Here is a 22,527-nt window from a genome sequence, read left to right on the forward strand (position 1 = left end):
ATGCCTTATACCTGGTCCCTTTGGCACCTTGTGATCGCACTGGCTGGTGTGCTTCTTCCATGTGGGCTTTTTTGCTTCTGAGCTAGATGGCCGCTTGATCACCTTCAAGCCTTTAAGACCCCAGACACTATCTCTTTTGATAGCCGGGCACCATCAGCTTTCTTCGCCACATTTGCTTATGCACCCATTTGTCTTCAGCGAGCCTGTCATGGAGGTGTGCAGTCAATGATATGATTTTTTGTTCTTTGATGCCTGATAATTGATCCCTTCAGGACCACTCGATCACACAGGCTGGTGTGTTCTTCCATGTGGGCTTTGTTGCTTCTGAGCTAGATGGCCGCTTGTTTATCTTCAAGCCTTTAAGACCCCAGTCACTATCTCTTTTGATAGCCGGGCACCATCAGCTTTCTTCACCACATTTACTTGTTCACCCACTTTGGCTTCAGCAGTTGTATCAGGAGAGTGAGCATCATAGAGTTCTAATTTAATAAAAGAAAGTATTCATGCATTGAGGTAGTGCTTGAGTAGAGGCCCAAGGTCCTTCCGCCCCCTTAATACTTAACCTATAAATATAGACACATATATCTATTTCCTCATCCTCATATATATATTTGCATGTACATGTCTTTGTCTAGACCTCCATAAATGCCCTTTGACTCCTAGCTCCTTCCTCCATCTCCCTTGACTTTCCTCCTGCCCCACTACCATGCTCCGTCCCCACCTGGGCTACAGCTATACCTCTTCTCTAGGCAACTTTACCCTTGATCATTCTCCACCAGGCCTGCCACTCCCCCCTCACTACCATTTTGGGTCCCATGTTGTTCCCTTGTCCCTGTGTTTGTTGACACCACTTCCTTACCCCCTTACCCCACCCCCACCCCAAATCCCCCTGGAACTTTCGGTCCCATTGTTTTTCCTCCAGATAGTTCATCCAGCCTGTCCTATTCAGACAGACCTGTGGAGACACTAACATGCATGAAAACAAGACAGAAGAAAACAAAACAACAGTATACAACCAGACAACATCATGCCCTTTTTATTGAATTATTTATATTTCTCTTGTTAAGATGTTGTAGATTTCTATAGATTTTGGAGGTTAGCCCCTTTTCTGATGTATTATTACTGAATTTTTTACCAATCTGTAGGTTCTCTGTTGACCCTTTGGATGAAATATTTTGTTGTGCATAAATGTCATATTTTTAATAAATCCCATCTTTTTATTTTGCCTTCTATAGTATGAACATTTTTAATTATGTTTGGTAGTGTGTTTATGCTTGTATTAGGGCCCATCAGTTTGTCTTTATTTTTCCAATGATGGTTATAATAATTGTGTGATTTATATTTAGGTTTTTGATCCATCTTGAGTTTGCTCTTGTCCATGGTATGAGGTATGGGTCTTGTTTCATTCCTTTTTAAGAGGAGATATAATTTTCCCAGCAGTGTTTGTTAGGAAGGCTGTCTCTTGCCATTGAATGTACTTTAGTTCTTTATCAAAAATTTGATAGGCACTTGGTTGTATTCTGCAAATGCTTATCAAACTCAGTCAATCTTACAAAGATAAACATTCTGAGTTTTCCTTTCTAATCCATTGGTTTTCGTAGCTGTTGTTGTACCAGTACCAGGCTGTTTTGATTAGCATGACTATATATCAGGCTTTAAAATTTGGGAGTGAAAAGCCTCCCACTTTGTTTTTATGTTTTAATAGAGTTTGATTTATGCTAGATTTCTTCCCTTTCCATAGAAAGTTAGTAACTAGTTTTTCTACTTCTTTAAAAAGAATTGTGGTGGAATTTGGATCAGAATTGCATTGAATTAGTAAAGTAATTTTGGCAATATTAACATTCCACAATATTTACTCTGGCTATCTAGTAGCATGATAACTTGATCCATTGACATAAGTTCCTTTAACTTCCTTGCAGGAGTTCATTGTAGTTTTCTTTGCATGAGTCTTTTGGTTCTCTGGTGAAATGTATTCCTGAATATTTTCTCTTTATGTAGTTGTTGTAAATAGTGTTGGTCTTTGGATACCTTGATATGCAAGACACGCCAACGCATTTCTCTGTGCTGACAGCACAGCCTGCTCTGCTGCCCATTGTTTCGCCTGGTTTGAGAAGTTGTTTAACTGACTCTGGGGTTTCTACATATAGGATTATTGGGATTTCTATTGCTTCTGTGCCCATGTGTACACTGCCACATCTTTTTACTGTGGGTTCAAACCACTGACCTTACAGTTAGCAGCCAAGCACTCACCAACGACCCACCAGGCTCCCGGCATGCATAAAGTCATTACGAACGGTTGTTCATTGCCGCTGCATTGACTCAGACTCCTGGCAACCCCATGTGCAGAGTAGAACTGTTCCACAAGGTTGGCAAAGTGGTGCCCTTTCAGAAGCATGTCACCGGGTCAGTCTTCCGATTTGGCTTTTTGTGGGCTTGAACTATCCACCTTGGGATTAGACATTCGGTGCTGAAAATTCCCATAAGGGAGGGGCCCTGGTGAGGTGTAGCAGGTAAGTGCTTGGCTGCTAATGAGAAGTCTGTTTTGGAAAGTTGGAGGTAAGATTTACCACATGATTGCTATAAATTATATGACCATTCACATGTATGTCTAATATAACAGATACTTGGCTGCAAATGTTCACTTTGTGCTCCCTTTTTAACCTAGCTAAATCCTGCGCGTTTCATTACGACCCCCATTTACACATCAAGACGTTTGAACGCCAAAGGAGCTACGTGCGGTCCACAGCAGTGATTTAAACCCAGATTCTAAGGTCAACAGTTAAATAACAATGTAGCAAGTTTGGTTTAAGTTTGTTTTTTTAATGATTGTTTTAATTTCGAGTTTTTAGAATAATAAAACAAGGGTGTAGTGAAATTTGCCTTATCCTGTACACACTTAGAAAAGGTCAGATGTTGTAAGAATTCAAGAACATTTATGTAACCGCTCAAACGTGAGGACAACATTCTGCCTAGTGAGAGAAGCGTTTTGGGTGCTTTCAGGTACAAAAATGAATTCTGTTTTCTACATTTTGACGTTCTCTTTTTACTTTAGAGTAAAATCGATTTATCTAGCATCTTCCTGGGTCTGTGCTTGGCACCTTTATATCTATTACCATTTTTTTCCTTTGGGAAATTTTATTATAGATAATCACAATACTTGCCATTTATTTCTACTTTTAGAAATTACTGGTATTTTCCTTTATGCTACAAGTTAACTTTCCTAAGAGAAGATAGATAAGTAAGTAGGTAGCTAGATGGTTTAGTTACTTGCATAGCAAGGGAAAGGGGCTAGTATTATACGTCATTTCTATGAAGGGTAAAAAGATGAAGGAAAGCTGTTACTAAGACCTTAGGTTGTCAGAGCCCGCACATTGTGAATTTCAAAGGACTGTGGCAGCCAGTCAGCCCACAATAACAGAGGACTCTCGCCTCTGGTGTACCACTCTCCTCCTGGGCTAGGAAACTGAGTAAAAAATTAGGGTTTTCTTTTTAATGAGATAGAAGTCTCCTGGGAAATTAAGCATATGCACAAATTGAATGAGTAAAATTAAATTAGAGAAATCAAGTAGGGGGTGAGAGAGTTTGAGCTCACCCTTCATAACCCAGCTAAGATTGTCAGACTGGCCCTCATTGTGAGAGGAAGACCTGGGAGAGGGAAGCTGGGGGCAGGCGTCAGATTTGCAGTGATCCAGAGGCGAAGAGGATCCCGGCATGAAAGTTCTACTTCTCACCGTGTAGGGGTGAATGTGTATTTTAATTCAACACTGGGCGAATTGTGTACCTTTTTTACTGAGCAATAATTTAAAAATCACATTGCAAAAGACCTCAAAGGTCAACTCATTGTGCACGAAATTCTTAAGATGTTTAAGTTGCGTGCTTTTCTACGTCCATTTCGGGTACTTCAAGACCATCGGCTGCGTCATTTCCCACTGACACTTAACTTCACAAGCAAATCATGTTTTATTATATTTTGGAGTGAATTGCAATGGGCACTTTGTTTTAAATGAGGAGCAGTATAAAGCAGAGGACAAGCGAGTTACCTTCAGTAATATGAGAGATGGCTCCCTGGGGCTGTGCAACGCTTCCCCCTGCACGTACGTGTGTGTGCTGGCTGGGGCAGGAGGTTTTTAAATATATTTATTTTTTAAGTTTTTTTAATCCATCTTTTTTCTTCCTCTTTTTTTAAATCAAAAGATCATTTTATTGGGGGCTCTTATAACAATCCCTACAATTGTATCAAGCGTATCTGTACCTAGGTCGCCAGCGTTGTTTTCTAGACATTTACTTTCTACTTGAGCCCTTGGTATCAGCTCCTCTTGTTTCCCTCCCTCCCCCCTCCCACCCTCGTGGCCCCTTGATAAATTATGAATTATTATTATTTTCATAGCTTACACCAACTGCTGTCTCCCTTCCCCCGTGGTTGCCATTGTTCATCCCCTGGGGCCTGGGTGTGAGGGGCTGGTTATGCGTTGATCGTTGTGATCGGTTCCCTCTTCCTCCGCTCCTCTCCCACCTTCCCCCTCCCCCACCTTAAAGTCCATCTTCTTGGACGAATAGAAAAATGATCGGTGCCTTGGTTTTGCTTTCTTACTCCTATATCCATTCTGCCGGGGGCACTGAAGGAGGTGCTAAACGGAAGGCTCTCTTAAGGGCCTGCATAAAAAAGAGCCACGTCTAGGCATTAGACAATGGCCGTGGACATGCTGCGGGAAGCTGTCGGCACTGCTGCCCAGACCCTGCTGCTAAAGCCACTTTACAGCCCCAGACACCTAGAAGTAGCAGCCTGATCTCTGAGTCATCCCAGTCCTCCGTTACAGTGTCCTTCCATTGTCCGCCATTATTATCTGTCCACCCCATTAGGGAAAATGTTGTGCATTAAGCGGTTCCAACACAGAGCTGTTTACATTCTCTAGCTGAAATGGACGTGTGCCCCTGGCCCATAATATTTATACATGCTTTCCTTTTCACTTAATTGTAATTAGCATGCTGTTTATTGCATTCCTTTTGCCTTTCCTTAAGGATTTGCCTTTTCCTTCAATTGTCTGCATTGGTATCTATTGAATTTCCTCCCTCCTATTTATTTTTTGGCATAAATAATAATTTGTACTACAGCAGGAGCTTGATAAAGCTTTTTTATTATGTTCTCTTTTGTCCAAGAGCAATCATGAGGCACAAAAAGAACAAGCACTTTGTCCATAGTTACACAACAAAATAGGAGCAAAGCTTTCAGTAAAAGTTTATGCACTTAGTTTTCCATGATGATTTTTTCTTAAAGAGCCAGGTCTCCTTCTATTATTCATGTTGATTTATTTTTCTTCTCTAAAGCTTTTAGACTTATTTTCTGTGTCTAAATTTGAATTTTCTCTGAATTCTTTTTGTTTGTTTTTCGTTGGAAATGTGTTTCTGTTCCTATCCTCCCTTTTTACTACTTTAGTTTATGAATGCTATGGAACAAATTCAGGTTCTCTTAGCTCAGTCAACTATTTCCTCCTTTATTAAATCACTATTCAGAGAGAGCTAGTGGAGCCTAGCATTTACCAAATTCCATATTTATAAAACATTTCTCTAGAATATTAGAATATTCAGAACATTATATTAGAGATATTGAAAAGCTTATTGAACAGATGGTCAAGGGTAATTCTTGTTTTACCCTATCTCAAAATAAGTTGCAAACAGTAAAATATTATATATATGTGTGTGTGTGTGTATATATATATATATATATATATATATATATATATATATATATATATATATATATATATATAGAGAGAGAGAGAGAGAGAGAGAGAGAGAGAGAGAGAGAGAGAGAGAATTGCTATTGTTAAAACCAGGCAAGAAACCACGAAGGAAAAGATTGCGAAGTTTGACCGCACATCAATGAAAGCTTTAGAAAATACGGAGGCTAGAGCAAACCGCATATCTGCCCCCAAGACGGCTGAGGAGCAACTACTACCCGGCACACACACATCATCATGCTGGGCTGTGTGCGTGTGAGCTGACGTGTAGTGACCCCATGTGCCAATGAAAGGGTCAATAATAAATGCATTAATGTCACAATATAAAAATTGGGAAAGAACACGAACAGATAGTTCTTAAAAGTAAGGACCTATAAGTACATAGCAGTGATAGAAACATACATTTATCCTCATCTCTAATCAAATAAGTAAAAATTAAAACAATAGTTCTCTGTCATTGCTGCCGATACAATAACAAAAATTTGAAAAATCAATTGAAATGCAAGGCCAGATAATGTCATTCTGAGTGATTTTAATATCTTTTTTAAACACTTCTAAATTTTACACATAGCTTTATGCATAAAATAATACAGGAAACTTTTATAGTTTAAAAAACATTTTAAATGTGTGTGTATTTCACCTATTCTTTCCAAGTACATGATTGAAAGAAAGTGTCCAAAAAAGTTGAAGTTCTTAAGTAGATTCATTGATTAGATTCCCTAAATCCACTCTATCTGAATTATCCTCGATGGTTTATTCTTTACAGATAGGATCTTAAAAGTTCAGATTTTCCAAGTCCGTGACAGACTACCGTAATGTCTAACGACTGAAATAGGAACTTCCTGAGTGCAAGGAAGGACTGCATTGCTGCATGCAAAGTGACCTTTCTGCAAGGTCAGCAATCCGTGCAAGTGCACCGCTCTCCTTGAACTTTGGGCATTGTCTGAGGCGCTGAGGTGAAGTGGTCTGAAATGGCGTTGTGTTCTGGGAAATGGATTTCCCATGATAAAGGGAAGCCTTAAGCTAAATAGGTTATCATGAATGTGCAGCTCCAGATATGATTTCATGACATTAAAGTTAGTCTGAGCGTAAACAAGTTTATGTAACAATCTCTTGAATAGATCATTAGAAACAGAAATTGAGATTGAAGTAGCGCTTTGAGTAGTTGTTACTCTAACTTAATAATAGCTACTTACTGCTTTTTCTAAGTGGTCCTTGCTGGAAAGTCAGGTTTGAGTCCCAGTCAGTGCACCCCATCAGCAGGTACCTATCTAGCTCCTGATGGAAGCTTTCGTGTTGCAATAGGAAGAAGAGGAGGCTCTCTACTCCTGAGAACCAGTACAGTCTCGGGAAGAGGGGCAGTTCTAGCCTGTCCTACAGGGTCGCCCTGAGTCAGCTGGACTCGGTGCAAGTGAACTTGGTTTTTTGGCATTTTTCCATGCCGCAATGATTCTGAGCACGTGTTGATGGAGCTTCTGAGACGGACTAGAAAGAAAAGGCTGGCTTTCCATTCCTGACTGTCAGCCAATGAAACCCTCCTGGGGCACAGCACTCCCCCACAGGTTGAATTTTACAGCACATGAGCCACCATGAGCTGAGGACTGGCTCCCAGGCACCTGCACCGAACATAAGAACATCAAAGTTCAGTGACAGTATCTCATTAACTCTTGTAGGAATCCTGAGGTAGGTCCACTTAATTATTCATTTTACAAAAGAAAAGGAAATTGAAACACAGCAAGTCTAAATAACCAGCCTAAGGAACCACCAGCAGGATATGGTAGGGGCAAGCTTTGAGCCCAAACAATTCTGATTGCCATGACTATAAAAATCCATTTTACCATCTGAATATTACCTTCACATAACACGTCAATAATGTTGACCTTTCCTCTAATAGAGCACAGTATAGGCTGACATAGTCGGCCAAAGCCTAAAGAACTGGGACAAAATATTCTAACTTACCGTATATGCTCGAGTATAAGCTGACCCGAATATCAGCCGAGGCACCTAATTTTACTACAAAAACGGCATTTAAAATGTGCTGGAAAACTCGGCTTCTACATGAATATATACAGTGTATTGGATCCCTGCTTCACTATTGTATTCCTAAGTGAATTAATGCTTCACCTATAAAATGGGAGCAATTAATGCCACAGAAAACCCCTGATGTAGCATGTGTGAAAGTACTTGGAAGCATGCTTAGCAAATAATAGATGTTTAATATACACGAATAGCCTTTCTTCTTTTACCAGACAAAAGCAATGCTTTTATACAAAATTAATTTATGTAGAAATGTCTTCACGGCTCGCAGCTCACCCCAAAAACATGAGAAATGTACCCACACCATTAAATGGACCCTTGGGCCATGATCCAGTAGTCCATAGAGTATTAGAGTCCAAGACCAGAGTCAAGGACCCTTGGAATTCTTTCATCTCCCAGGTTTGAGAGTGTATGTCATGGAAAGCCACACCAAATGTTGATCAAGAGTTCTGGATTATTCTCTTTTGGATTGGACAGGAGTTTTATTGTATTTTCTACAACTCTTATTTTCTCTCATCGCTCCTATATAACCTTTCCTCCAATTGCAAAATATATTTGGACACAACTATTCTCTGGTTAAAACTGCTTATACGCCATTTCTCAAGGATAGCTTATCACTTCCTATTCCCACGCCTGTTCTCATTCCAGGCTTTCCCGCCGAAATGCCCTATCCAAAAATCTGCCTGTTGAACTTCCACCTTCAAGGCTCAATTCAAAAGCCTCCTCCTTCAGACCTCTGCCCTGCGCTCCAGATGGAAGAGACCCTACTGTTTGTGAAGCCCCTTTAGCACTGAGTAGCAGTCATTTGGCAGATCCCAGGCACATGTGTCGGGAGCTAAAAACAGCTTGAATGGAATGAAGGCTTAAGATGGCATCTGACGGGCAATCCCTTGGGCAGTCCCTCTCAACTCTCTGTTCAAATATCTATAAAATCCATAAAGGTCATAGTTTTCTAAATACACAAAAACCAGTTGGCAACCTGTTATCAGAATCAGACAGAAATTGCCAACAATTTAAAGACCGGAAGAACTAGATTGAGAAACTTTAAAAATTGCTTTCCCACAAAAATAGATTTTTTTAAAACAATTTACTAGGGGCTCATACAAGTCTTATCACAGTCCATACATACACAAAAATAGATTTTAAAGTTGTTGGCCTGAAAGGAGGATCAACCTATAATCTTCCTCAGTGATTTGCCTCCTAATCACAGACACATGAGCCCAATCACCCATTAACACCCCCAAATAATAAAAAGTGTAAAAGGAGGTGGGATCAAATCTCCTTTAACATGTAGGTGATGTTTGATGAGATAGTCAGCCCTTCCCAAATCCTAGAGATTTAAAATAGTTGAAATTAAATATAGAATGAGAAAGGGGTTTTTACAGACATCCCCCCTGCCAATACACGCACACAACAACACATACACACACACACACACATATAAAGTAATATTGATATTTTTAAAGCCAGGTAAAAGTCCAAACATAAAGCTAATTTAAAAAAAGAATTTATTTAAAAACTTTTAAAATTTTACAGTGAATGGCCAAAGACTGAATTACAAAAAAGCAAAAACTGTTAGAAAGATGAAGAGCAATGACAACCTAACTATTGTAAAAAACTCACATACATCACTCAGACTTTAACAAAGCCAGAGGAAGGAGGTAAGGGATTCCTAGGTTGGCGTATCTTTAAATATATATTATAGTGCAATCAATAAGCTTATATGTGTGCATATATAAGCAACATGTGTATTAACCTATACATAAATAACAAAATTATTTCCAGAATAAGACATATATAAACTATTTAGAAAATCTTATCACAGCTTATGTGCTAAAGAATCAAAAAATTCCAAATATTTAGAAGTCATGCCATTCTCTAACTTACATGTACTACACCTATACACTAATAAGGAAAATACATGTTCAAACACTGAAACAACCATAAAATTAAGGCAAGAATTAAAACCACAAACATATATATATAATCAAAAATGATAACACTATGGGAAGCTTATAGAATGGCACCAAAGCTACAAACAGGCAGATTCATAGGCATAAAGGTCTCGTATGCATGTTTCATGGGTTGTTTTGAGTCTTCTAATAATTTTCCATTAATTAAACTGAAGCTCTAGCCATATGGCTCTTTCTTGAGAAAGATCTCTCTAATAAGAATGCAATGAACTATCCAGAGAAGCTAATTTCCCGGGGCTCGCATCCGCTAGTACTGTCTTCACTCTCCTTTACGTTGACCTGTCGATCCCTCCTCTCCGCCTCAGTGTACACCAGCCAGATGGAACTGTATTTGGGTTCCCGCCTAATGCTCCTTTAACAATTCTGTGAACAATCTTTGTCTTTGACTGTTAGTCTCTCACATGCTTTCTAGTTCTTGGTCTCACACAGCCAGAGTCATAGTAAGAGGCACTCTCATAAATTTCCCAGGGCAAAGGGACTTACTTAAGTTGTTTTTCACCAAAAGGAAATTCCAGAGCAAAGAGAGATCGGCACTGACCCTAAGGATATGTGATCTCTCACTAGCCCTTGTCACTTTCTCGCAGAGTTAAATAAATATATACATGTGTCTGTACATACATAAAATATATAGGAGTTATCTCCTTGAGCTAACTTGTAGCACTCATTCAACTTAAAAGTATGTATATATATACTTTTAAAAAATTCTATTTCAATAGCAATAATTTGACCTAAAATAAAGAAGTCCGTTTTTTCCCTTTGAGTATCAAGTGTTCAGTGACATCACAAGTACAGGATGGTATTTTTTTAAAATCATTAGATGGCAATATGATTTCAATAATGAACCTTTGGGCATATATTATATATATATATATATATATATATATATATATATATAGAAAAGTTAGTTTGTGTTAGAACTTATTTTTAATTCAAATGTAATGTCCACTTTTAAAATTGTTGTTCCATTAATATTATTAGACATTCTATTATTTCTATAACAAGCACACCCATTAATACATTATAGTGCATTTCCTCAAGGCAGAGTTATTTCCAAAATCAAAGTTTCCTGTCCATTTCCTGTTAAGAAACTATGAAAAATTATATAGCCAACAATGATACTCTAAGAGAAAAGATATTTGGATTTTATTTCTATAAACATTCTCATTGAAATGTGTGCATGTTGTACAGAAAGAGACATTTGTGCAATCAAAATAATCCATGTGACTCCGAGTCAGATGGCTAAATTAAAAAAATAATAATAACCAGTATTATTATGGGGATATAACAAGTAAGGATATGGGGAAAATGAAACCCTTATCCATTGCTAGTATGAATGCAAAATTATATAGTCGCGTGTAAACCAATGGGGCGGTTCCTATAAAAAAATAGAACTATCACATGACCCAGAACAAACCCCCCGGGAGAAACTCAAAATAGATTTGTGCACCAATGTTCATTCCAGCACTAGTCACAATGGCTGACAGATGGAAACAGTCTTCGTGCCCTTCCACAGATATACAGCGGTGCAGCGGGGATCTGGAAACACAGGGAATCTAGGACGGACGAACCCCTCAGGACCAGCAGTGGGAGTGGCGACACCGGGAGGGAAGGGGGTATAGAAAGGGGGAACCGATCTTGGAGATCTATGTGTAACCTCCTCTCTGGGAGATGGGCAATGGGAAGGTGGATGAGGGGAGACGCCAGACAGTGTAAGATAAGATATAATAATTATTTATAAACTATTAAGGGTGCAGGGGAAAGGGGGGAACGGGGAGGGAGGGGGAGGGGAAAAAAGGAAACCGAGCTGATTCCAGGAACCCAAGTGGAAGGCGAATTTTGAGAATGACGAGGACAACGAATGTATAAGGGTGCCCTGCTCAATTGATGTATGTATGTATTGTGATAAGAGCTGTATGAGCCCCAATAAAAAGATGTATTAATAAAAAAACAGATGAATAGATGAACATGATGTGGTACGTACATAGAATACTACTCGGACATAAAAAGAAATAAAATATTGATACAATGTGGAAGCTACAATATGGAGAGAGCTTGAAGACATCAGGGGCTGAGAAAAATAAGCCAATCACAAAAGGACAAATACTGCATGCCCTCGTTTATACTCCTATAAAAAGAAACAGCACATATACAGTGACCAAAGCTTATCCGTGATTACCAGGATGGAGGAAGGGGGGAGGAGGAGGAAGGGGTTGGGTGGAGGATTAAGTGAGGCAAAAGAACTGCATTATCAAGGGTAGGATGGCACCACCTATTGTAATCATTGCTATCAATACATTCTACTACTGTAACAAATTGAACCCGAAAAATAATACAAAGAAGCAAATCTATGTGAGATTTAAACCTGTTTTCATTCTTTTTCCAATTTAGGCGAGGGTCCAACGTATCCCTGACACTGGATATGAGTAGCTTGGGGAACGTTGAGCCCTTGGTGGCCGTACCAACCCCCCGCGAGAAGGTAGCCATGGAGTATCTGCAATCAGCCAGCCGGATTCTCACCAGGTCACAGCTGAGGGACGTCGTGGCAAGTTCACATTTACTCCAAAGTGAATTCATGGTGAGACCGCGGGTTATGACTGACTCCTCTAGGGGATTTTATGCGGTAGCGCTCGGGAAGGACCCCTGGTGGCGCCGAGGTGAAGTGCATGGCTGCTAACCGCCGGTCCATCATTCAGACGTACCAGCCATGCCACAGGGGAAAGACGTGGCTGTCTGTTGCATAAAGATTTCAGCCGTGGAAATCCTGTGAAGCGGTTTTACTCTGTCCTTATAGAGGGCCCCGGGGCCTCTTGCGTGCCACCAGGAGAAAGATGAGGCTCCTGCTTCCCTGGAGGTCTGCAGCTTCATAAACCCCGGACAAGGTCACGATGAGGCGCAATAGATTCAATGGCAGTGAGTGGGTGGGGGGAGCCCTAATGGCACAGTGGGGTAAGCATTGTACTGCTAACTGAAAGGTGGGTGGTTCATACTCCCCCAGCTCCTCTGCTGGAGACAAAACTGAGGCCGTTTGCCTTTGTAAAGCTTGACGGTTTCGGGAACTCTGTGGAGCTGCTAACCAAAGGTCAGGCAGTGGCAGTGACTGTGAAGAGAACCACAGGAACCTACAAAGGAAACAGCCTCAGGATCGCCAACTCGATCCCACTTCCCAGCGGGCCGAGGAACACGGTGGACCTGCCCTGAGGGTTTCCAAGGCTGGCGCTCTGTACAGAAGCAGAAGGCGTCGTCTCGCTCCACGGCAGCAGCTGGCTTTCAAACTGCTGGTGTTGCCCTTAGCAGCCCAACACATAGCCACTGGGCCACCGAGCTCGATAAAAACCAATCCACTGCCATCGAGTCAATGCCGACCCATGATGACCCTATAGGTCAGGGTAGAACCGACCCTGTGCGTTTCCAAAATTTGTAAGTGGCTGACATAGCCAATGCCAAGGGAAAAGTCGGAGATAATGCCCGAATTACTGGCTTGAGCCCCAGACTGGGTGGTCCCCTTGAATAAAACAAGGATCATTGTGGACTGCAAACGATGGTGACTCCAACTTTAGACCCATCAGTCTGCCGCTGATAAGTACACACATATAGAGAATAATAATTATATCATTATATCATTATTAGCAGGCATGGAATGAGATCTTTGTTGCCCAAAAGGAATCATTTTTATAGCTAAACTTGTGTCTTAAATTCAGTATGCATCTAAGCCATTTCGACGGCGTGTGAGACACTGACCCTTCTAGGGTCACTTTAGATCTGTGCAGCTCGCTTAGTGGTGAAAGACCCTTCAGCGGGTCAGCTCTTCCGTTGCTTCCGTGGACTGCTGTTAAGCGTCTCAAGCAAACCGACGGGGAGTCTTTCAAATTGGAACATGAGGCCTACAGAAGAAAAAGCACACATCTCGCCGCAGGCGCAGCCATGGTTCTTTCTGGAACTGCAGCGAGGTCTTCGCGCTCTGAGGGCCACGCTTGGCTTAGCCTCCTTTCCTGAAAGGGACGATAAAGGCGCGTGGGGGGTCCGGGAGACACGAGGGTGCAAGAGGACCAGTCGTCAGGGTGCCCTTGCGGTGTGGCGGGTGACGCCGTAGGCTGCTCACCAAACGGTCAGTGGTTTCAAACGGCCGGCTGCTTGCTCTACAGGAGAGAAACGAGGCTTTCTGCTCCTGTCAAGACTTACAGGCTGGGAAGCCCACAGGGCCAGCTCTACCCTGTCCTGCCGGGTCCATGTAAGTTGGAATCAACTAGACGACAGTGAATTGGGGTGTTTGTTTTTCAGTTTATCGGAAAACAAGCGCTGAGAAGAAAGGAACGAGGGGCGTGGAGCCACGGTCTGCTTTGTTGGGTTTGCAGAGCACGGCGACCTGGCCGAAGCCCTCAGAGCTGAGGCTGTGCCCCGCTGGGGCAGGCAGCCCAGTTGCTCATTTGGCCAACTGAAACGGAGATGCTAACGCATTTCACTGGAGCCAACAGTAGAATGAATGTATAAATTCGTAAACCGACACAAGTCTAAAAGTGATGGTTCACAAGTCATCTGCTCCTCTCTATAGACAAGGCGTCAAGTTCATCAAATAGTCTGACTTTTCTCCAATTCTCAGATTAACGGAACACTCAGATTAACAGACACTTTGAATTAATTTAAAGATAATTTCTTTCCTTTCAATCAATATTGGGCAGGGGTGTTTTGTATTTTCCACTAGAGAAAGTTCAAACAATAAAAAAAGATATACAGTTGATGTCATCTAACTTTATTATCTATGTCCCATTAATTAATATAAAATTTATTTTATTTTATATTCATCTCAGCAAAACAGTCCCGTGCAGATTTTTAACCCAGAGAGCATACTATTCTATATAATCAAGTCCTTAAAGATGTGGTCAGGACTTTTAGAAAACTGTGACTGGCTACTTGCCTGGTCCCCGTCAGCAGCAGCTGCTCTGCTTGCGGGTCTAATGCATTTCCAGAGGTGTTCCCGCGTCAATCAGTTAAGATGCCTGACACGTACTATGATCAAATATGAAAATTTATTTTCTTGTTGTATGGGAGAAGATAGTGCTTGAATGCACGTCGCTGAAAATATTGAGCTCCAGCCACAGATGGAACAGTCCAACCATGAATCATTCTTTAATACCAAAAAATGCATCACGTCCTCATCACCTGCATCCAACCAAAAAGGCCCTTTATATCGACCATGTTGGGAGGAGTCATGATTAATGTTAACCAGGAAATCTGTCATAGTGAAATGATTGTTACTGAACTTAGACAACAACTTGAAAAAAATTAACACATTGTTAAATCCATTTTTGTCCTCTGGTTTCTGTGAGTTCATAAATTACTATGTCAGAACAGATTCTTAACATCGAACTGAAAGTTTGTGTGGCTCTTCGGAACTACATATCAAATGACGCCCTCTAGCACAGAGAGTTCTTTCTGAGAAGTAGCTCTTTGGAGCACAGCTGATTTGTTTATGAAAGGAAGGGTGTCGGCCAGCCCCAGGTGGGAGGCTGGTGTTGGCTAGATTACTTTGAAGCTGTGGAGCAGATGGCCCCCTCAGAAGAGTCTCTTTGTGGAAGCCTTAGATACACTGATGAGATCATTTGTTATTGCAGGAAATACCTATGAACTTTGTGGATCCCAAAGAAATCGACATTCCACGGCATGGAACAAAAAATCGCTATAAGACTATTTTGCCAAGTAAGTCTCTCAAAATCAACAGTTTGTATTATAAGCATCAATTTTCCCTCATTTGCCCCTGTCTTATCATTTCCCCTTCTCACATCACTGGAATGCACGCAGAACTTGAAGTTTCAGACACATGTCAAGAGTGATCATTATTAAACAATTCTGAAGGTAATGACTTTATCTTGTATTACTGCTGTTATAACGCCAGCCACACAGTCCCAGGAGTCACGTGATGATTCTATACTTTCATTTGTCTCATATTTAGGCTCAATCGATTTTCCACAAAGTGTCAAAAGAATTCACTAGAAAAAAAAAGAATCATTTCTACAAGGGGTGTTAAGATTATTAGACATCCAAATGCACGTGAAGAAGCTGAGCAACTAACTCATGTCATATCTTTAATCAGCTCCAGAAAGATCAAAGACTTAGCAGGAAGCTAAAACTCTAAGACCCCAGAGAAACACATAGCTTTCTTTTTAATGTGTTTGTCTTTATATGTATGCATGCGTATGATCTTGCATTAGGTCAGAAGACTCTCAGATATGATGTACATGGAAATGGAAACAAATGTCCACACAAACACTTGTACACAAATGTTATTATCAGAATTATTTCTAGAACCAAAAGGTAGTGATAACACAAATGTTCATCAATTGCTGAGTGGGTTTTGTGTTTTCAACATACAATAGAATATGATTAAGCCATCAAAAGGAATTAAGGGGCAGATACATGCTCCAGCATGTGTGAGCCTTGAAACATTGTGCTACGTAGGAAAAGCCAGTCAAACAGACCTCCTTTGTATCATTCCAGTGATGTGAAAGGGCTTGTCATTATGTGAAAGGTCTAGTTAGGCAAATCCATGGAGATGGAAAATAGAGTGGAGAATGCCTAGGGCTGGGGCAAGGGTGGGAAGGACTCCTAAAGTACATCGGGTTTCCTTTTAGGGTAATGAAAATGTTATAAAATTGATTGTGGTAAAGGTTGTACAGCTCTGAGTATGCTAAAAGTCACTGAATTGCATGGTATGGAAACTACCTCACAGTACTCTCTTACCAAAAAGTTTTATTGTACATAACAATCTTCTTGCATCCTTGTTCTTTATATAACTTTTTAATGTGACCTTGGTGAATGTTACATAGAATCCATTTAAAAAAAATTTAGAGTTCTGCTCCCCAACCTACGTCTTCTGTTGGAGTGAGTCTAGCAAATTGTACTGTTGGCAAATGCCCGTAGGGTTCAGAGACAGATGACACCAGGACATGCTTGCAGACACAAACCTGGGGACTGTGAGAAAGCCACGTGGAACTGGGTGAAGCTTACACATGTCAAGCAATGGTTGAGGATTAAAAAAAAAGAACAGAAAAGACCAAGCTCATGACTAGAGAGGAGACACATGTAAACAAGTATTTATAGTCAATGGAAAAACAAAATAGAGACATGGCCCAAAGGATGTCGGAGCCCAGAGAAGGCTGAGTGACTAATTCCACTTAAAGCAGGCCCAAGGGTTTCAGAGAGAAAATAACATTTCCAATAACTAAACAATCGCTGTAGTTGGAATTTGGGTAAAATCCATAAATCTCTACTTGTACTTGCTTGGAAAGACGAAGTCAAAGCAGCTTTAATAAAGTATTGACATTTGAGTAATGAAATTTTCATAACCTAAGTCCATTAAATCACTTCTAAGGCTCCAAATTCTCCATCTGTTTGGTAGAAGCAATAAATTAAAGCAGAGTAATTCAAGTGTTAATTATTAATAGTGTCCATTGGAAAAGGGGTAATCTTACTGCTTTCTCTTCTGGTAGAGTTCGAAATACAGTGTTTTTAAAGTTACTCTCTAACGTATTTTAATTGGTCTATATAGTTAATCCTAGTGATCTGAATTGTAATCAGAGGCTCTCCGTGGTACAAGGGATCAATACTCTCTGCTGTGGACTAAAAGCTCCAGATCCACATTCTCCCAGAGCTTCCTCAGCAAGAATGCCCTGGCGGCCAGCTCTGAAAACTCAGCTCCGGAAAACCGTAGGGTGCAGAGGTCTCTGAAATACAGGGGCCTCCATGAGTCAGAACCGATTTGATGGCAACTAGTTTAGTTAATGTTGAATGCTATTTTGGGGCTACCCTTGGTTGACTGGTATGAAAATGCTGACTATTAGGGCTGGTGTTCTCTGTCATTCTCTAACTTGCTCTTTCTCTCTTTTTTTTTTTCTTTCTCTCTGTTAATATTTTTTTTCATTTAAATTTCTCCAAATGTATAGAATCGGGGCACATAAACTCATTCAATTATGTTATCTGCCTAACGGTTAGGATGACTAACAGTTCAGCCTTCTCGATTTCCTGCCCAGACTGTGCTTCATTGTCCTGTGTCAGCGTTTCCATTCCCACAACTGGGTGGGTCACTTGCACCAAAGCACCTATGCTGACAACTGACATAAATGATGCTTTTTTGTTGTTGTTGAAAATGTCTGTAGTCTAAATAGTCCACCCACCCTCTATTGTGCAAGGAACTGCAATTTAAGAAATATAGCTTAGAGAAGCCATAGCACGGGTGGAGAAGTAAATCTTAGCAAGAACGGTGTCTTATAATTCAAGGATTAGCAGAGGTTGTGGTATGTACACAGAGGGTTAACATGTAGATGGGAGGTAGAAATGGTGAGTGTAATAAATTCTGCAAACATTCACCCGAATCGAAAGGGAGAACAATAGAGTCATTGCTAGGGAGGAATGCAATGGACTGGGGTTTTTAAAGATGGAAGTTACCTCTAAAGTTAATGCAATAGATATTTATTAAGTGGCTACAGAGGAGCCCGTGTAGTGCAATGGATATATATTGGGCTGCAATCTGCAAGGTCAACAGTTTGAAACCAGCAACGACTTCACAACAGACAGGACTTTCTACTCCCATTAAGAGTAGTTGGTCTCAGAAATTCACAGGGGACCCTTCTACCCTGTTCTGTTGGGTCGTTCTGAGTCTACATCAATTTGATGACAGCGGATTTAGGTTTTGCTTTCTATAAGCATAATAGGGAAGCCTGGTAGAATATCCAATATCCACACTGTCAATGAATAAACACCCTAGTGGTGGAGTGGGCTGCTAACCTCAAGGTCAACAATTTGAAAATCACCAGCCACTCCACAGGAGATAGTAAGGCTTTCTGCTCCCAGTTACAGTCTCCGAAACCCACAGGGGCAGCTCTGCGCTGTCCTACAGGGTTGCTATCAGTCAACAGCCACTCAATGGCACTGAGGTTGGAGCTTTATAGGCATTGTGAACTACAAATAGAGCTGATCACCACAGGACAGCTGTTCTAAGCCACCAGTCCCTCCATGGGAGAAAGATGAGGCTGTCTGCTCCTGTAAAGATCTGAAGTCTCAGAAACTCAAAGGAACACATGGTCATGATGAGTCAGAATCAACATCATGGCAATGAGCTTCATTGAGTATATATTATTATCCACGATACTAGACAGTGAAATAGAAATAGTGGAAAACCTCCATCTCTGCCCCAAGGAGGCACACTGAACACTTAATTAAATTCTTATAGCAAGATAATCTGATCTTAACATTGCCATAAATGTTGATTAAAATTTATAAGTTATCAAGGGTTAATAGGGGGCAGAGAGAGAGGGAGGGAAAAATGAGGAGCTGCTACTAAGGGCTCAAGTCAAAAGCAAATGTTTTGAGAATGATGAGGGCAACAAATGTGCTGACACAATGGATGGATGTATGGATTATGATACGAGTTGTACAAGCTCCCAATTAAAAAAAAGAAAAGAAAATTATGATGGCAACAAATGGAAAAATGTGTTTGACACAATATATGTGTGTATTTATTGTATTAAGAGCTATAGGAGCCCCCAATAAAATGATTAAAAAATTAAAAATAGTAATATATTTTCCATAGCACTTGGTCCAGACAGCCATTCAAATTCTTAAAATTTTTAACTCTTTTGAACTTCTTATTGTGAATTAAGTGAATTTTTACAGAATAGATCAGTTTTCCATTTACTAATTCATACACCCTTTGCTTCATCTCATTGTTTGCCATCTCCACAATGTGGCACCCTATCCCACTTCCTTCCTGTCTTCCTGTGTCCATTCCTTCCTACTTTTTTAACCCTTCTGAGCTTTTTCTTTGGGTAGATGCTGCCCTTTTGATCTCAAATGGTTGATTATTTTAACGTGTGTCTACCTCCCTAATATTATTATTCCTTTTTAAGATCTGCTTACTGTTTGGTTGAACATCGAATCGTGGGGGGTGAATTAATTTCGAGGCCTGGCTATTTTTAATGTCATTGAAAATGACTTTGGAATTGGAAGACCATACAGTAGACTGCACATTATCAGATATCCATGCTGTCCCTGAGGACACTGCTGTCACTCAAACCAGCTTCTTCCAAAGAGCAAAAGGGGACTCAGGCCAGAGTGGGTTTAGTCTGGACAAAATGTATCAGTGGAACAGGAGGCGAGGGCCCTGACCAAGAACTTGCTAAAATACATCAGGTTTATCTTTGCACCCCACATGCCATTCTCTCCTCCTGTACCTGCCTCCCAATGTGACCATAGTTATAGCATGTTGTTGTTGTCGTTGTTATTGTTGTTAAGTGCTATCAAGTCAGTTCTGACCCATAGCGACCGTATGCACAATAGAATGAAATACTGCCTAGGCCAGCACCATCCTCTCAGTTTTTCCTAGGCAGAGCCCATGGTTCCAGCCATGGTGTCGATCTAGCTCTCTCAGGGACTGCCTCTATTTTGCTGCCCCTCTACTACACCAAACTTGATGTCCTTCTCTCCAGGGACTGGTCTCTCCTGATAACATGCCCAAAGTACATAAGACGAAGTCTCACCATCCCTGCCTCCTAGGAGCTCTCTGGCCATACTTCTTGCAAGACAGACCAGTTTGTCACTTTAGCAGTCCATGGTACTTTCCATTTCAAAAATGTTGAAAGTGATAGCATAGTGTCTGGCAAATAAGAAATCAATCTCACACATTTTGGGATATTGAGAGCTGAGGCCAGGACATTAAACCAGAGGGATGGTGGGGCAAGGCCAGGTCGAAACGCAAGTTGCTGGATAAGGCTTAAAGTTGGGAAAAGGAAAAGCAACACTTTACTTTCAGAAGGCAATGCTGAAAACCAAGAGTGTGGAGACCTGATGTAAATCCCAAGTCCAAAGAGAAAGTACATGAGAAGCAGAATCAAGAATCAGAAGCCACATGAGGGATGGCATTGAGTATAAACCCATCAACGCAGCAGAAAGCAACAATTGTATCATAAACAAGGTCAAGACCTAAATCTCTCTCAATAAACATAGATACCTATAGAGACAGACACACAGATGTATCCATGACAAACATGGACAAATGCCCCCACCCAGTGCTGTGGGTGATTCATTCAGATTGACCCTGTAGGACATGTAGATCTGCTCCCCAGGGTTTCTGAAACTGTACATCTTTATTGGAGCAGACAGCCTCCCCCTGTCCTTCACAGGAGCTGGTGGGTTCAATGCGCCCACCTGGTCACTGCAGCCCAGTGCTCACCCCCCCCCTACGCCCGGAGGGCTCCTTTGGCACATTCCAGAGAGCCAGTCTACAGGCGCGTGTATATAAAGTGTGCACATTTGTTTCATGTATTCTTTCTTGTCTTCTTAATTAGATCCCCTCAGCCGGGTGTGTTTAAGACCAAAAAACATAACTGATACCTTGAGCACCTATATCAATGCTAATTACATTAGGGTAAGTAAATAAATATACATTTATTTCTGATGGGCATTTGTTTTACTATTTGGAACTGCTGGGCTTCATTCTTCCCACACAGTAGATTAAGCTTACGATTTAACTTGGTGACAACGAGGCGCAACTCTCTTTAAACCAGTGTCCACATCGTTACTTTTTATTGAACCTTCCTTTTTTCAAGATGGCCTAATTGGCATGTCATGAAAGGAATGATTCACAAATAATGCTTGGGAAACACCTCTATGGGCAATTGGTAACCACTGGTCCCACTGGAGCGTGTTAGCTACTAGCAAGGTTTTTTTAATTGGTTTTGTTTTATTCACAACCAACATTTGAAATCGAGTCCTTCACCATGCTTCTTTATGATGAGTTGGTGTGTGGACTTCTATCTGGGGGCAGGGCTCAGGAGGGAAGTGAATGCTATGGTCTTCAGTAGCAAAATATCCCATAATGATATAGATTGGATTTTTTGGAAAAGTCACCACATGGATTGTAGCACCAGAGTCTGTAAGACTGACACACTCTGTGTTGCTTTGGGATTCGCAGAAACATTTTGTTCTAAGGATCTTTTTCCTAAACTGTACATTTAAGGCATGATCTTCAAAGCCATTCTTTTGTCTCCTCACTCTTACTAGGGCTACAACGGGGAGGAAAGAGCATTCATTGCCACCCAGGGCCCCATGATCAACACCGTCAATGATTTCTGGCAGATGGTCTGGCAGGAAGACAGCCCTGTGATCGTTATGATTACGAAACTGAAAGAGAAAAATGAGGTATGATCGTTAGCCCAAGTTCTGAATTGTATACGTGCCTATTGCTATAGAAAACATTATATGAATAAAAACACCATGTACTTAACAGATTGAGGATGGAAACTTCAAGACATTTGAAGACTGGGATTATTATGCTTTCAAAAAATGATAATAGATATTGGTGTTATTCTGTGACTGGTGATTTTAGTTCAGATAATCAGTGCACTCAGACTATATGTAGGTTCTCATTTATACCTATGTATCCCAGTAAGGAAGTTGGAGACCATGAATATCATCTCAATTAGGAGACTTATAAAAATTAAGTAATTTGTCTATTTAATAAGCATTTGTTGACCACCCCATTATGTGACAGATATTGTTTTCATCATCGGGTTACATTACTGAACAAAATATACCAAGGCCCTTGCCCTTAATAGAATGTAACATTTTAGTGAAGGGGGACAAGAACAATAAATATAATATATTGATAAAAGGATGGAAAACCAAACTCATTGCCATCGTGTCAATACCATAGGATTGACTATGTTATTGACATACAATATCCATAGCAACTCCATAGGATAGGGATAACTGTGAGTTTCTGAGACTGT

At 40.8% G+C, this 22,527-nt stretch overlaps 1 protein-coding gene across 1 annotated transcript in view; it reads left to right on the forward strand.

The window, feature by feature from the left end:
- The window catches only part of PTPRR (protein tyrosine phosphatase receptor type R), a 279,519-nt gene that overhangs the window by 225,036 nt on the left and 31,956 nt on the right, over positions 1-22,527 (forward strand). The window contains exons 9-12 of the mRNA XM_075553227.1: positions 12,137-12,323; positions 15,358-15,442; positions 21,085-21,164; positions 21,800-21,937. Of these exons, the coding sequence (XP_075409342.1) occupies positions 12,137-12,323; positions 15,358-15,442; positions 21,085-21,164; positions 21,800-21,937 (490 nt within the window). The remainder of the gene's footprint in view (positions 1-12,136; positions 12,324-15,357; positions 15,443-21,084; positions 21,165-21,799; positions 21,938-22,527) is intronic.

This window comes from Tenrec ecaudatus, chromosome 6, assembly GCF_050624435.1.
Source record: "Tenrec ecaudatus isolate mTenEca1 chromosome 6, mTenEca1.hap1, whole genome shotgun sequence".
In the NCBI taxonomy this organism is placed as follows: domain Eukaryota; kingdom Metazoa; phylum Chordata; class Mammalia; order Afrosoricida; family Tenrecidae; genus Tenrec; species Tenrec ecaudatus.